Here is a 16,620-nt window from a genome sequence, read left to right as displayed (position 1 = left end):
CTCCAAGTAAAGTATAAACGCCTTCAGGTCAGAGATAATTTTGTGCTAGCCGCCCAAGTACGCCTCTCGGGTTAATCTTTATGTTAGTTAAAATGAACTGAACTGACTAACTGAATTGAATTGAATTGGCCAAGTCAAGAAGGTGGGCGTAAAGAAAGAAGAGCACCTTCTAGTGAGAGATGATCGATTATCTGCAAGAGGCGGATCTCCGCTCACAGTTCCTAGCCCGCCCCGCTCTTTTCCTCCCTCTCACCCCCCTTTCCTATTTCACTGGAGCCTGGAGAAGGCTGGAGGCTGAAGTGTGGGGTCCTCTCCCTGATTTCTGCAGTCCTTTCGCCACTTCGGCAGGAGTCTAGGACAGCGCCCCAGAGCCCCGGGTCCCGGGAGAAGGGACTCCCCTTTCTCTGCCTAAGGAGGGGCTCCAGCGGCTGGACCTCCAGAGCCGTCCAGTCTAGCCATCAGGGCTGTGCGGCGCCGGCTCCGGAGGAGCAGAGACGCACTGCTGGCTGCCCCAGTGGCCACTGTGCAGAGCATCACGATTTGGACGTGAAGTTGAAAGAAGGGACTGAGTGGGCTTCCCTGACCACCCTTCTCCGCCTCCTGCCCCGGTCCCTCAGCCCATCCTCCACCTCCGCTCCACGATGCGGGCATCCTGGTGCCCGGGACTGTCGCTCCTGCTCTCCTTTGTTGCAGGTGGTTTTGTTAAAACGGCAGCCAGGTGAGTGTGGGTCTGCCCAGAAATGGCTTCAGCGTCCGGAATTTGCTTTCTTTATTCGGTTCTTTTGTTCTCCTCTCCTTCACTGCCATTTTTTTTTTCTTTTGTGCTTCTTTGGAAATAGCCCTGCCGGAAAGGTCCCGAAGTGAATGGCCATTGTCATTTCTTCCCAGGGTCATGTGGCGTTTCTTTCTCCCTTCAGACTCATTCCAATCATTCTGCAGTTCCCTCATTTTCAAAAGGACGTTCTTCACACAAGAAATGTAACCATGTTAACGATATTCAGGGAGATCGTTCTGCTGCCCATAACTGTCTACTTACTCTATTACTTGAAATACTAATGTGGGCTCAATTTGTAATGTTTGATTCTTTATACACCTGAACTAGGTACTGACTAGTTATCAGCATCTAGTTGGAGGATGGAGGGATGAGGAGAAAAAGATACACCACGTTGGTGACCTTTAAGGAGTTTTGAACAAATAAGCAAACAACTTATCTTTATCTTTAGTGCTCCTTTGACATCCCTGCCAAACACCATGACATGCAAGTGAGTTGCATTTAAGTGAAGAAGGGCTGTGCAAGATCCCCTGCCTCATTTTCCCCTCCAGAGGTATCTGGGTCCAGTGCCACTCCCCTCACACAGACACACACTTTTTTTTTTTTTTTTTTTTTGGTAAAACGAAAATGTCAGGATTATTGTAAATATTGTCCCAGGATTTTAAATTGGGTAGGTTGGCTTAATGGCCACAGGTGTCTCTAACATCTAGAAGACTTCCCAGAGGAATTAACATAAATCAAGAACTAACTAGGATCTCAGAATCCATTTAATTCACAGATAAAGTTATTCAGGTCTGACAGAGTCTCAAAGGCAAGACTTGAATCCTCTGAATTCAGAATCAAAATTTTTTCTCCTCTATCACATTAGCTCCCAATGCAATATGAAGAGGATTGGATTTGTAATTAGAACTGTAACTTGAAGAATTTGACATGGATTCCACTTAAAGCACTGTCACTTAGATAAGCTTCCTTCAAGGTACTCTGGAGGTTGCATACTTGACATGTAGGTGCTGTCCATCAGGTCGATTATTTGTGTTATTCCATTCCACTGTAGCAATCCAGAGATTCTTAAATTCAAGTAGAAATTCATAAGTTCATTAGATTATTGAAAGAACATTGGACTTGGTAGTGGGAAATTGGAAAAGGAAAAACTTGGATTCAAATCTCAGCATATAACACTTATTAACCTAGTGACAGTAAATAAATCATTTAACCATTTAGGACCTTTAAAAAAAAGATGAGGGAGTTGGACTAAATGATGACCAAGGTCTTCTTCCATATATTTGTATGGTCCATCTATTCATTTTACAATAGTTAGATGCTTTATTAAGAAATGAGGAAACCAGAATTTATAAGCACCTACTGTGTTTTATACATATTATTTCATTTTATCCTCATAACAACCCTAAAAAGTAGATACTTTTCTCATCCCCATTTTACAATTGAAAAAAACTAAGGCAGTTAAATGACTTGCCCAAGATCACACAACTAGTAAGTTTCTGAGATAGGATTTGAACTCAGATCTCCTTGAACACCCTAATTCCTGTACCATTTAGCTCCCCCATCTATAAAAAGAGAATTATGTAGTTAGAATATTTGATGACAGATTTCTATGTTCTGTGATTTAAAAAAATTGGCAAACATAGTTCATTTAATTTTTAAAGAGAAAAATTTTGTATGTGTATTACTCCAAGGTAAGAGGGAAAGTAAATGCAATTTTTGAAGATAATTAATAGTTATTTAGTAACAGTCAAACAGAATTCCAGGGTTTCACTTTCAAAGTGCTACTAAATTAAATTAAAAGCCATAACCCTCAGATCAACCAGAGAATATTAAAATGAACAATCCATGTCAAATTCTGCAAAATACATTTTTCAAAGATGTTAACTGGTTTGTTAGCTTAGTATCAAATTCATGAGCTGGTATGTTTAGGTTCAGCAAGTGGATGTATCCCTATTCCAACATGCTTAGAGCTGTCAAGCAGTCACCAGCTTTTCAGGAACTTCATAAGGGACCAGATTTTATAAACTCCAGACCCAGATGTTATGGAAAACACATTGACATAGAAAGGGAAGGCCATCTAGGCAGAGATTTGGTTCAAGTTGATTATTTCTTGAGGTTTCACACATTATATCACAAACTTCTTCTGCTGTAAGGAAATGATGTTGAGTATAAATATGTTATTTGCATGAAACCTTTCACCATAATTAGCCCTTCTGAGTTATATGTTTGTTTAATACATCAACAAATATTATTCTGAAGTGTCCATCACTCCATCAGAGGGGACCATGATACAAAAAAAAGGCAAAGAGTTCCTTTATAAGATTATGCATTAACCATTATAAAATTATGCACTTACTTGACCCTAAACAACCAAATATTACATTAATTCATATATTTGATCTTTGTACTACTGTCTGAGTATTGGAATCTTCAGATCACTTAAGATGTGAAACCCCTGAAGCAGAGCTACAACTAGGGAGAAGCAACAAGGGTTTTGCCTCAGGGTACTAACATCTGGATGACATGTGTTTCCTCCTTCCCTTCCTATGGCAGTTATAAGACCCATCATTCCTGCAATTCGCAGTGCTCTGTCATATAATGTGACTTCACAGATACTATTTATCCTCACATGTTCCAAGATCATGTTTCTCTCACCATTTTCCTTCCCTGCCTTCCCTAACTTGATGTTTGCCCATTCTCCTCCCCAGGATTGGGGAAAGATGCAAGACTGAAGGGGGTTTTGATCAAACCAAAAGAGCATAATCTAGATTGTCTAAAGGACAGCTGCATCCCCTCCTCGCCCTGATGCTTTAACTGTATAGGGCCTCATCATGACAATACTAGACCCAAGAACTTGAGCCACTCTTTTTGGTGAGAGACACTCATGTCAGCTATGATACTGTGATGTGAGAGAACATCTGAGGAGAGATCATATAGGTGAGCTCCTCTTCCACTCAAATGAATTTACTTCCATAACAGAATTTCCTAGTCATATTTTTGTTCTGAATTATCCAGTATTTCCAAAGGATGGAATCTTTTAACCTCAAGCACATTATCTCAGCATCTATTCTTTTCATAGATTCAATGTTTTGAGTAGGAATTCTTGACCTTTTTAAATCATAGTCCCCTTTTGAAATCGATAAACCTATGGCCACCTCAGAATAATATTTTTAATGATTAAACATAATACATAGGATTATAAAGGAAAACATCTATATTGAAATAATTATCCAAATATTTTTAAAGTTTATGGATCCCAGGTTAAGAAACTCTGTTTAGATTATTTGTCTTCCTAAAATATACTTCTTCTAAACTTCTATTTCTTTTAAATTCAAATATCAAAGTGAGAGCTAACAGAAATCCAGAGCTCAGGTAAAGGTCCTGGCTTTATATCACTGAGTCTCCTTAATGGTACATTTGAGAACTAATCCTAGTCAGACTCTTGATGTAGCCAGATGTGCTTTGATGGCATAGCTTCAGACTTTAAGCATTATTAAAGCAAGCTATTTTGATGTGTGTTTTTGTAGCCTATAACTCAACATTTATCTTTCTTTAAGATTAACCATTTGTAGGAATGTACCTAAAACTCCAAAGTTTTATTTCAAAAACTAATTTCAGTAGAATGGTTGATACTGGATGCGTATATTATGTATAATCTTTATTTACATAAACTATATTTGTGGACACAAAATAACGTAGAAAAGATTCAAGCATTTAAAATATCTAGAGTATTTTCTGGGTTGCCATATCATACCAAAAATTCCTTTATTTTTTCAAAAGCATTCAATTTAGCTTCTCTTTTTACAATTCGTACTCATAATCCTAAATCTATGTTGATTTTCTAATCTTGGCCTAGACTCTATTTTAAATTCAAACCTCTTAGTAAGGGAAAAATGTCCTGAAAGCATCTTGAAATTGCTAAGAATTGAATTCAACAAACCTTTTAAAGTGTCTGTTGCATAAAAGGCATTATGCTAATTGTTTTGTATGTAATTAGTCATACTGATGCTGCCCTCAACAAGGTTATCACCTAACATGTACACAAGTAACCATGATGCAAGGAAGAATGCGATAAGTGCAAAAGAGATACCTAGACAAAAAACTAGGAGAAATGTAAGGTGGGAAAGACCATTTCAGATGAGGATAGGAAGAGATCTGGGAAAGTTTCATAGATAAAGTAATTCATAAGTTAGGCCTTAAAGAAGGAAAGAATTTCAGTTACCAAATCCTATTGATTACACCTTCTTGATTTTTCTTTCATCTATCCTTTCCCTTGGCTCTGTCCTAATTTATTGTTATTGAGTTGTTTCAGTTTTGTTCAACTTTTTGGGATTCCCTTTGGGATTTCTTGGCAATGATACTGTAATGGTTTGCCATTTTCTTCTTTAGCTCATTTTACAGACAAGAAAACAAGGCAAACAGAGTTACATGATTTGCTTAGAGTTTATCTCAGAAAGATGAGTCTTCCTGACTCCAGGCCCAGCACCCTATACAGTGTGCTACCTAGCTGCGCAACTATCACACTAGAGGCCCTCAAAATCCTCTGCCTGGACAATTTATTGGGTTAGCTTCCTTATAGAATTTTCTGCTTTAATTTATTCTTTAATATTTATGACACATAGATCACTGTTCAGCTCTCCCTGTTTCCTTTGTCCCTTTCACTCTATACCACCCACAATCTAGTCTTACCCTATCTTGCCACATTTATCTCATATTATGCAATTTTTCATCCTAGATAATCCAACCAAGATGGACCCTTTTTTGTTTCCCAAACACTCATCAGTGAACATTTTTAAAAGTACCTACTATAATGTGGACACTGGGTATTAGAGATAATTAGACAAAAACAGAAGAGTATTTACTTGTAGAAATTTACATTCTATGAAGGAAACAACATGTATAGGTAAAAGTAAATCAAAAATATATGCAAGGTAAATACAAAATAAGTTAATGGAGTAAAGATCTAGTAGTTGGAGGGACAAAGAAAGGCTTCATGTAGGAGGTGACATTTTACCTGGATTTGGAAAAAGCTAGAGATTCTAAGAAATGAAATGGGGGATGGGGGCATTCCAAGCAGGAGAGGCAGCCTGAATAAAGGTATAAAGACAAGAGATGGAATATCATGTGTAAAAACAGCAAATAGATCAATCTGATTTAGACTGAATGATTTAAAAAGTCTCTTCCAGCTCCAATCAATGACTGTAAATATATGTATGATATATTGATGCTTCTTCTCCTTCTAGACTATAAACTGGATCTTATCTGAATTTTTTAACTCTTTCAGAGCTCAGCATATTGCTTTATGTAATTTGTTGAATGAAGGTAGTATAGGATCAAATCTGTCCCAATTCATATAAGCTTCTTGAGGGCAAAGATGCCTAGGTCTCTTGCAGCATCTATGACCATATTCTGAAATGGTGGAGAACAGCATATGAGATACATAGAAACTACAGAAATGGTGTTGTGCTAAAAATAACTAGAAGCTTTATTTGATTGTTGTAGAAATTAATTGTTAAAGCAACTTACCAGCAGATTTGTACAGTTTTCAAAGATGAAGTATACAGTTGTAGTAGTCATCAAATTTCCTTGCTGGTTTTTATAGACTATTTCAGAAGTCCACTTTTGTTCAGTTTCATGAACAGAAATAAAATATTTCTTTTAGTGATTTAATTGGTTGCTATCCATTATATTTAAATGGCTACATAAGTGCACACATCATTGTCCTCCTCTAGTTCCCCATAAAATAAGTGTTTAAAGGGTTTTTGGCAAGTAAACAAGATAATGTTGGAGAGTGGCTCCAATTAATGGTTCATTAATGTAATAAATCTCTGTCTTTTTAAAAATGCCATCCATTCAACCATGTGAGCCAAGAAATAATAAGCAGTTAGCAATTGTTTTTATCTACTGAATTTTTAAACTTATTCTCCAGAATTATTGAACCCTATTGATGTTTAATGAAAATTGCACAGGTATAATACAATTTTACATTTTAACCAGTGATTTCCTGAAACTTGTAGAAATGTGTCTAAGCATATTTAATTAAGAAAATATTTTGCTTATGTTATGGGTTCATATTATTCTCGAGTGATTTTTCAAAAAAATCTATTTTATGTTGATTCTCTTTTAGAAAACATATTCTGTACCACAATTTCATGGCATGCAATTTCTCCATTTTTTTCTAGTTCATTTAGCAGCCAGAATATAAAAATCTTACATACCATTCTAAATCCTTAAACAACCTTCATTTCTAATTTAGTATGCAATCTGGTTTAGGTGAAATGTATAGAATCCGGATCTTTAAGATTTTACTATTGCTTGAATTTATAGGTGTGAAAACAATTAACATTGATGTTTGAGGGAAAAGGTTTTTCTCTTCAAGGTAAATATAGGTGAATTTCATCTTCTAGTTACTTTCTCCTGAAATTATTCTCAGTGCAGTACTTCTAGAATTCAATTTCCTCAACTATAAAGCAAGAGTTTTGAATTGGAGGATTTCTAAGACCACTTCTAGCTCCTAAATTCATAGTAATTGAATTCGATTTGTAAAGAAAGAAATGGATCCAGCCATCTGTTTAAGGGAGCCTGTGTACTCCCAACAAAGTTTTTAGCATAAATGTGTGATTAGATGTGTATTGTGAGTTTTTAATAGTTTGATCAATGAATCATAAGAAGTTTTATGTGGATTTTCACTTATGATAAATTTAAAGGTCTTTGGTGAAGTACAGTTTTCTTTTCACTCTGTTCTTATACAGAAACAGTGGGCCTAGAATAGACACAGGAAAGGACAATGGAAATAGACAATAAAAAGAGCCCTGGATTAGGATTCTCCTTGTCTTTATTTTTCCAAATCCAAGCTATGTAAACATAAGCAAGTCAATCAACCAGTTTCCTCATTTGCCAAATGAATGAATTGATCACTAGATCTTTAGACAGCTAGGTGTCACAAGGATTAAAACCCTAGGACCTGGAGTTAGGAAGATCTGTGTTCAAATTCAGCCTTAAATACTTATTAAATATGTGACCCCAGGCACATCTTCCTTATCTATAAAATAGGGATGATTCTAGAATTGTCCTAAGGATAAAAATGATGTAATATTTGTAAAGGATTTTGCAAACCTTAAAGCTTTATTATTATCTAAGGTTTCACATGGTTTAATATCATGTCATTCAGGCTATTCCTATAGAAAAATTATCAATTATTATTTATTGGTGAAGCTACTTTCAAAGGTAACAGTCAGAGTAAATTATAGAGTAACTATAAAAACTAGATTATAATTACTAAAGTAAATATAATATATAGATAACAGATATGTTACATTTCATCCCTATCCCAGGATTCTTTGGGGGTTTAGGATGTTCCCCTGCACCTTAGGTATAATTAATCACTAAATAGTTAAATTAACTTTTACAAAGGAACATTTACTTCAAAAGACATAATCACAAATATAAAAACTTACTTTTAACATGGAGCTTAATTTTCTTTTCCCCTCATACCACCTCATTCTCAAGAGAGGAAAGGAATTAAGTTCATAGTTAGCTGCATTCTTGTGGAGTACACTTCCCATTACCTTACATCCAAGCACTATACTAAGTACCACAAATATCATTGCATTTATCTTCCAAACAATCTCAAAATCACAGATCCCTGAATATTGATTGGCAAATCATACTTCTGTGTGGCATGGCATCCTCTGCCAAATTCAGATGGCACCTCCTCCATATTTTTTTGATTTCTCCTTATTTCAAATGATGTTCTGCTGGTGTTTTTATTCTTTTAAATAAGAGTTCTCTCTCTGAGAGAAAGCAGGTTTCTTGGGGAGGTTTTCTGGAGGCAGCTTTAGTTTCAGTTACAAGTAAATAATCACCCAAAATCACAGCCAGCTGATAAAAGTTCAGATCTTTTATTGCTTCCTTCAGTATAGCCTGGTTAGCTCAGGCCAATCTCTCTGCTTGGTTCCAAGAGCTCCCTCCGAATGTCTCCAAATCCAAAGGTTTGTCCTTCAGACTCCAGCCAGCACCAAGGTGGAAGATGCAATGATTCTCTCTTGCCTTTGAAAGAAGGCTTGTAGGCTTCCTCCCAGAGTATTCCTCCCCAACCCCTGGGAATGTTCCCAAGTAACTCTCCGAAGTTCTAAGAGCTTCCTCCATATATATGATCTCCCAAAGGTTAACTCCTCCTTCTGGAGGCAGGGATTAAGGGAGGTGTATCTCTTTCTAAACCCTGAAATCTCTCAAACATGTGTTTGAGTACTTAAATATTGATGAGTACTTAATGAGTACTTAAATATTGATGAGTACTTAATGAGTACTTAAGTATTTGTACTTAATGAGTACTTAAGTTGAGTACTTAAATATTTCTTGCTTCTATGAGCTCTCTAAAGGTGTGAACAAAAGCATCGTTTCTATCAGTTGTACTTAGTACCTTGTTTCAAGTTCTGGCCCAAAATATCTCCTTCTAAGATCAAATCAATCATATTGAACCATGCCAAATTAGATAATTATTGTCTCTATCAACTCTAATGGCTTAACACTTTGAAAAGATTCCAACAATTTTCCTTCTTCAAAATATCCAGAATACTGACTGGCTCTCTTTTATACACTTATGCTCTTTTTTATTTGATGGTTATTCATATAATACATCCATATCCCCTTTCATACAATTTGTACCTTTAGGATAAAGAATATCTTATTTAGTTTTTTTTTTTTTGTTGTTGTTTCTCTCTTATTGCTTCACACAATGTATATTTTATAAATGTTTACCAAATGTCATTTTGTTCATTGACCAATCTGAATATCTGTTAATTGGGGGGCGGGGATTATCTTGGAGACCCAATTCATTGTCCAAATTAACTAGATAATTACTTTCCTTTCTGTCACTTAGTGGTGCTTTAGCTATCATGATCCAAGTCCCTTATTTCTTCATTTTTATACATGATACTTTGTCCCCAGCTCAAGAAGTCACAGATCACTAGCATTTGCAGACCAGCCTGGGATCTGTCACTATGGCCCTAAACTGGAATGTTGTTATGGATGGAAAAAGAACAACAAAGGACTCTGTGAAGGTAATTTTGCAGACACATCCTTCCTGGATCATTATAGAAGTCTTTTTAATAAGCAATAAGGGTCCTGAACTCAAATTGTAGCAGGGTTCAAGAGGTACTCCAGTGGTAGAATGAGCAATTCTTCATAATTGATTAGGTTTAGAAGAAAAGAGATGTGAGGTGATTCCATGATGATCCAAATATTTTGAGCCTGGGAAACTGATGGCTTCATCATGTGGACAACTGGTAAAGAAGGTTGGTCAGCAGGATTCCCAGATGAAGGATCTAACTTACCGAAAATTCATAAGGTTTAACCGTCTAAACTAGCTAACACAGTGGAAAATACACCAAGGTCAAAGTCAGAAAAATCTAAGTTCGAAATAGCTGACTCAGCTATTTACTAAATGTATGATCCTAAGCAAGATATTTATCCTCTCTTGGCCTTAATTTTCTCATCTGTAAGTTGAGGAATCAATGGTTTCTGAATTTTCTTCTGCCTATGATTTTAGGATAATTTGTGAAATATGCAAAAATGTCAGGAAAAAAACCCTAGTCTCTTCTTCTCCTCAAATTGGCAAAACACAATTAACCTAGAAAGAGCTTAAACTCCTCTTAATTCTGGTGCCTCCCCTCTATTATTATTAATAATTTATCTCGTATTTAGATTATTTGTATACATTTATTAGGACAACTAGGTGGAATAGTAGACAGAGTGTTGGGCCTTTGACTTCAAACACATCCTAGCTGTGTGATCCTGTGTGACATTTAACCCTGTTTGCATCAGTTTCCCCATCTGTAAAATGAGCTAGAAAAAGGAAATGGAAAGTTATCTAGTATTTTTGCCAAAAAAAAAAAAAAAACCAAAGGAAGTAACAAAGAATGAAAAATGACTGAAAAACAATATTAATATATTCATATTCTTGGATCAACTCTTTGAGGACAGAATCTTTTGTCTCTTTTTGTATCCCAAACACCTAACATGGTGATTAGCACACAGTAGGCACTTAATAAATAGTGAGTGATTTATTTCTTTTATCTTAATAAGTACATTGAGTTATACCTGAAAGATTAGACATAACTTTTAATCCTTGACCCAACATCTCCTAATTATGGATCTTCTGGGATATTAATATCCTTATCCCACATCAAGGATCTCACTAATAAATTCAAGTCTATTCAAAGTTATTTCTGAAGCTGCATATTCAATGGAATGAGTCCCTAGATTATAAACAACCCAGACAGTGGATTTATATCACAAAGAAAAAAACAGATATTTTATTCTTATACTATTGTTTTATATATATATATATGTATATATATATGTATATATATATACATACTTATAAGTATCCTTATGTTTTTATTTTTATGCTTATATCCTTATACTTGATTACTAAATATTTTACATTGAATAATGCCAATTTTTCAAGCTGACTTGAAGGAAGAAACATTTTAAATCATTTTTACAGTTCTAGTAAATAAAATTTGAGTTAAATATTATAAATTTGCTTTAGAAAGTATCACTATGGGTTGGGAATTCCCATCTAAAGATTCCAGAAAGATTGTGGGTAGTAGAATAAGGGGCCATGAGCATAATATAATTGATAATTACCCTGGTTTTTTTCTATTATGTCTTATTTTCCTCTCTCCCCTGAAAAAACCTTCATGAATATCTTCTTCTCACTACCACTACCCCTAATCATTGTTTTCAAGCTAGAAGAGATCTAGTCAAACCCCATCATTTCATACTGAAAAAACTGAGGCCCAGAAAAGCTGAGTTCCTTACCCATAGTCATATGGTTAATTAGTAGCAGTCATAATCCAGTGCTTCACATTACTTCCCCTACTAGCTCAAACTTGACTAGATACAGAATTGAGATCAAAACCTTAGTAGTTTTTAAAAGAGATCAAGCAATAGGGAGGGGGGAGAGAATATGGTAATAGTAGAAAAGATATTAAATAAAGCATCAGGTTAGATCTAGGTTTTAATTGGATAGACAGATGTAAGTTGATAAAGATAGATGCTTGATACAGAAGATAGATAAGCAAACAGACTTAATAAAGTACTTACTGCAATCCAGAAATTGATAAGTCTTGCAGATAAATACAACCCTACTCTAGATTACATTTTAATGGAGGAAACCAGAACATGGGGAAGGGTACAGCACAGAGGTGGCCAGGAAGTAAGGTAGAAACCTGAATCTAAGGCAACTCTTCTACAATTAGAATTCAGGATAGTTGGTTACAAAGGCATTTAAAGGTCATAGTATGGAGACTATAGAAATGATGGCCCAAGTAGTGAAAAATTGGCATAGAGATGTACCAAATGATAACATTGCCACTGGAAAAATGTAACCATCAGATTGAGGTTAGCCCTCTCTAAATACCAGTTGACTTAAATTTAGGAGGAACCTACATACTCTCAGTCTTAAGGAAGAGACTGATGGTGAAACCACTGTGCAATTTAGTTCCATAGTTTTCATCATGCTAGTTACTAAAATGAAAAATAAGTATTTCAAATCATAGTACTATCATATCATCACAAATCATATGGTGGCTGTTTTTATGCAGAAGGATAATGTAAGACACACACTTTGGAATCTCTCAAAGCAGCAATAATAGCTTCTAAAATTATACAAACCATAGGAGTTATTCTGTTGAATCACCTAGGGCTATGTTTAAGCTAATTTGATCAAGCAAGGATCTTTAACTTTTTGTGTTTGCCCACCCCTTTGGCCCTCAGATGAAACCTAGGAACTCCTCAGAATAGTGTTTCATTTAGAATAAAATAAAATGCATAATGCATTACTGGATTAAATGTATAAAATTAAGTGCTAATATAAAACAAAATGCATAGGTTTACAAAGAAAACCAATCATTTTGAAATGCTGTTATCAAAATGTTTTTAAAATGACCTCATAAAGGGAAGCAAGACTTTACTTTTTTACAAGAGGTTGTTTGTAGTTGGAGGGCACAGATGTGCTATGTTAAATATATCTTGAAATTGCTGCTAATAATCTTACATTATAAATACAACAATAATGAAAAGCATACATAGAGTAAAAAAATTTACTTTAGGAGTGAAAGAAAAAGATCAATATTTAGTATCCTCATTAAAAGAGATCCTGAATTCCCCAGTCCAAATTCTTGGTTCTAATTGTAAATGCATTTTTTAGAATTCACCCTTTGAAACATCTTTTACTTAATTTTCATGTTTTTCCTTGATCATAAAATAATACATTGACTAAACCACCAAATAATAGGGTAAATACCTGATTATTAAATTGCTTATTTCTAAGGCTGCTTATAGTCTTCAAGGCAAGACCTAAGCAAACCCAGTCAAAGTTAAGCCACCAACTCTCCCTCTTGTTACCTTTCCAGGGTTCTATTTCCTTCTATTTCTGTCACTGTTTTCAAATTCTCTTTGTTTTATTAAATCTTACTGTCAGGAAAAAATAAGATATGGAAGAAAAGTAGCATTTATTAAGTATCTATTATGTGTCAGGCATCATAACAAATATTATTTCATTTGATCTTCAACAATCTTGGGAGGAAGGTACTGCTATTGAAATTGTTGAGTTGTTGTTATTATTCAGTCATTTTCAATCGTATTCCACTATCCATGGTCCTATTTGAGATTTTCTTGTCAAAGATACTAGAGTGACTTGCCATTTCCTTCTCCAACTCATTATATAAATAAGAAAATTGAGGCAAATAGGATTAAGTGACTTGACCAGGGTCCCTTTTTTTAGGAAAAAATAAAAAGTTGGACTTTTTTTTTTTTTTAGCAGATAGCATTTAAGTTATGTTCATGCCATAGTAGCAGCATTCTTAAGCAAAGCTAAAACCAGCATTCATTTGGGGGAGAGAGAATGAATTTAGTAAGTAAATGAACATTCTTCAACTTTCTGTCCCCCAACAGGTAGATAATAGTTAGCAGAACTCAAAAACCAGTATGTTATTGTATGATAGAAAATATGAATGTGTTTAGAAGAATTCCATTGCAGTCTCTAGGTTCCTGTTGTTAAATCTTCAATATGTCTTGAATATATCTTGTTTCTTTTTCTCTAAAGCTGTCTGTGATCATGGGTGCAAGTATGGTGAATGTATAGGGCCAAACAAATGCAAATGCTTTCCTGGATTTACTGGAAAAACTTGCAATCAAGGTTGGTATAATATTCTACAGCTAAGTTCCTTAAGGTCTCACAGAAACTGGCTTCTAGATCAATACTTTTTTTCCTTGCTAGATTATATTGCCTTTTATAAGCCTGGATCCATTAGAATGACTATCATTTAATTCCTAAGAACTGCCTCTCATATATTTTTATATGCTTATAAACTCAGATTTGGAAGGAACTTAGAGAAAATTGACTACATCATTTTAGAAATAATAATAATAATATACATTATATAACATTTAAGGTTTGGTAGGTGTTTTTCAGATATCTCAGTTTACCTTCACAATAACTCTGGAAGGATATTATTATCCCCACTTTACAGATAAGGAAACTGAGGCAAATGGATTGAGAGATTTGTCCAGGGTCACACAGCTAGTGCCTGAAACCAGATTTGAACTTTAGGTTCAAAAAAACAAAAACAAAACCACAGGATGCTCAATTCAGCAAATGCCTGAAGAATAATTGGACTTGGAGAACCAATACCCACTTCGGGCCCCACTTTACTCAAGGAGATTCATAATATGGTATGATCACAGAGCCAAAAGGGATCTACTTCCCTTCCAAGTTCTACTCCCTCATTTTACTAAGTAGAAAGAAGTTAATTGACTTACCCAGGATCATACAGCTAGTCATTCTCTAAGGCAGTATTGGAATCTAGGTCTTTATAACTCCAAGATAAGAGTTCTATCCACTGGGGAAGTTCTGTTCAAGAATTTAAACACTCATTTCTTGCTATTATTACTAGCCTGATCTTTCCTGCCCCTTAATTGAAAGAATTCCTATACACTAAGGCTGATCTCCATTCAGCCATCTCAAAGTTTTGTAGCCTAAGATAAATATCTCTTGAGTTCCTGCCAATAGCCTAGTCTCTCTTGGGTAAGATACTTTAGTCTCTAAAGAGATGCTAGGAAATTGATCCTGCTTTTTGTGGGGATGTGGGCTGAGAATATTGTTCTCAGATCTATCCTTTATCAGTCCGTGAGTTTCCTACCATGAAAACCTGTTTTTCTATGAATTTTTCTCTCCATACCAAGACTCCTTATCAAGGGATTTGAAATAAATATTTCCTTTTTTGGTCTTTTTCAAGTTCTAGTAAAATATTAATGTTTGTGGGAGTTAGAAGCCTGGGAAAAGAAAGTGCCCCAATTTTCTCAAATTTCAGGGCAATCTATCTTTTCCTGCAAAGTCTTTCTTACTTAAGTAACCCTGGCTCCAGTTCACAGATATGCATTAACAGTGACAGGCTCCAGCATGCCAACTGATGTGTTTCCCATAAAACTCCATCCAAAAATCTTAGTCAGCTCTATATTGGAGTTGTGTGATGTGATATCTGTCTCCAGTTTCCCATTATGTCCAACAACTGGTTTTTCACTCCCTCTATTTATACATGGGATTGATGAAGAGGAGTGGATAGTAGGAAAGGGGAGGTTTCCATTAAAGTGAAAACTAGCTAGCCCGAAGAATGAAAAATTACCGTAAAGAGAGCTCCATATTTATATTCTATACTTAGTATATAGTTTTTAATATGCTTTATTATATCATCTTATTTTTATTATGTCATTATAATTAACCAACAAATATTTAATAGCTTTATATTTATTATATATATACACTTATATATATATAATAATATATTATTATATCCCATCCCACCCCAAACTCTGTCCTATAAATGTATTCTGGAATTTGCTGTGTTACAGAAAGTCACTTTTCCCTTTCCCTGTGTTCTTTGATGCTAATCCTTGGGAAAATCCCAAATTCTATTGCCTGGTCATTGACTAAACACTTATGATTGATATTGTGTGGAAAATCAAATGACTAAATTCTAGTGCCTGATGAATTTATATATATTTATATAATATATATATTAATAGCTCATTAATAACAAAATTATTTGGGAGGTAGGCACTAACAGCCAGGAGGATCCAGAAGGGCCTCAAAAAGAGGATAATACCTGAGCTGAACTTTGAAGTAAAACAGGATACTAAGAAATGAAAATGAGAACAACTTTTACCTTAATTTGAGTATTTACTTTTTTTTTTTTAAATGGAATCTGTACCCAAATCCTCCTTTAAAAAAAATCTATTTAGAAAAGTAGCCTGATTTGCAGCCAATTATATTTTGTAGTTAATAATAATAGTTTGTTTATATATTTATTTCAATAACATCATAATGTTTTATTTATATAGTTATTTTAATGTTTTATGAGATGTTTATAAACGTTATATAATTTATTATATCACATGCAATATATAATTTAGTAATGTTAATATATTAAGTATTATATTACTATGTAATAGATCATATGATGTTACTATATGTAGCTAGATACATATAACTTATATAATTTTTCCCTATTATTCAATTTCAAAGAATTGAAGCCCCAAAATTAAGAAAAGACTAAAAAAGATAATTTCTAGTTCCAGTAATTTGGATGATCTCAAGGTCTTTTTTAGTTCTATATCCATAATTCAGTGTATCCTCCCCAAAACTGCACATAAGTCATAGTAATAAATGCATTTTAGACATGTGGTTTCAGCCTGTGCAAAGGAAAAGATTGTATCATTTGTGAGGAACAGCAAGAGAGCCAGTTTGACTGAACTATAGAGAAGCAACTCATGTTTAT

General features: G+C 34.7%; 1 protein-coding gene across 1 annotated transcript in view; it reads left to right on the top strand.

Moving 5' to 3' along the window:
- The first annotated feature begins 227 nt into the window (after positions 1 to 227).
- The window catches only part of EGFL6 (EGF like domain multiple 6), a 57,184-nt gene continuing 40,791 nt past the window's right edge, over positions 228 to 16,620 (top strand). Inside the window, exons 1-3 of the mRNA XM_003765578.2 lie at positions 228 to 718; positions 9,725 to 9,837; positions 13,890 to 13,982. Of these exons, the coding sequence (XP_003765626.1) occupies positions 642 to 718; positions 9,725 to 9,837; positions 13,890 to 13,982 (283 nt within the window). The 5' untranslated portion in view covers positions 228 to 641. The remainder of the gene's footprint in view (positions 719 to 9,724; positions 9,838 to 13,889; positions 13,983 to 16,620) is intronic.

This window comes from Sarcophilus harrisii, chromosome 3 (assembly GCF_902635505.1).
Source record: "Sarcophilus harrisii chromosome 3, mSarHar1.11, whole genome shotgun sequence".
In the NCBI taxonomy this organism is placed as follows: domain Eukaryota; kingdom Metazoa; phylum Chordata; class Mammalia; order Dasyuromorphia; family Dasyuridae; genus Sarcophilus; species Sarcophilus harrisii.
This window is presented reverse-complemented; position numbering and strand designations above follow the sequence as displayed.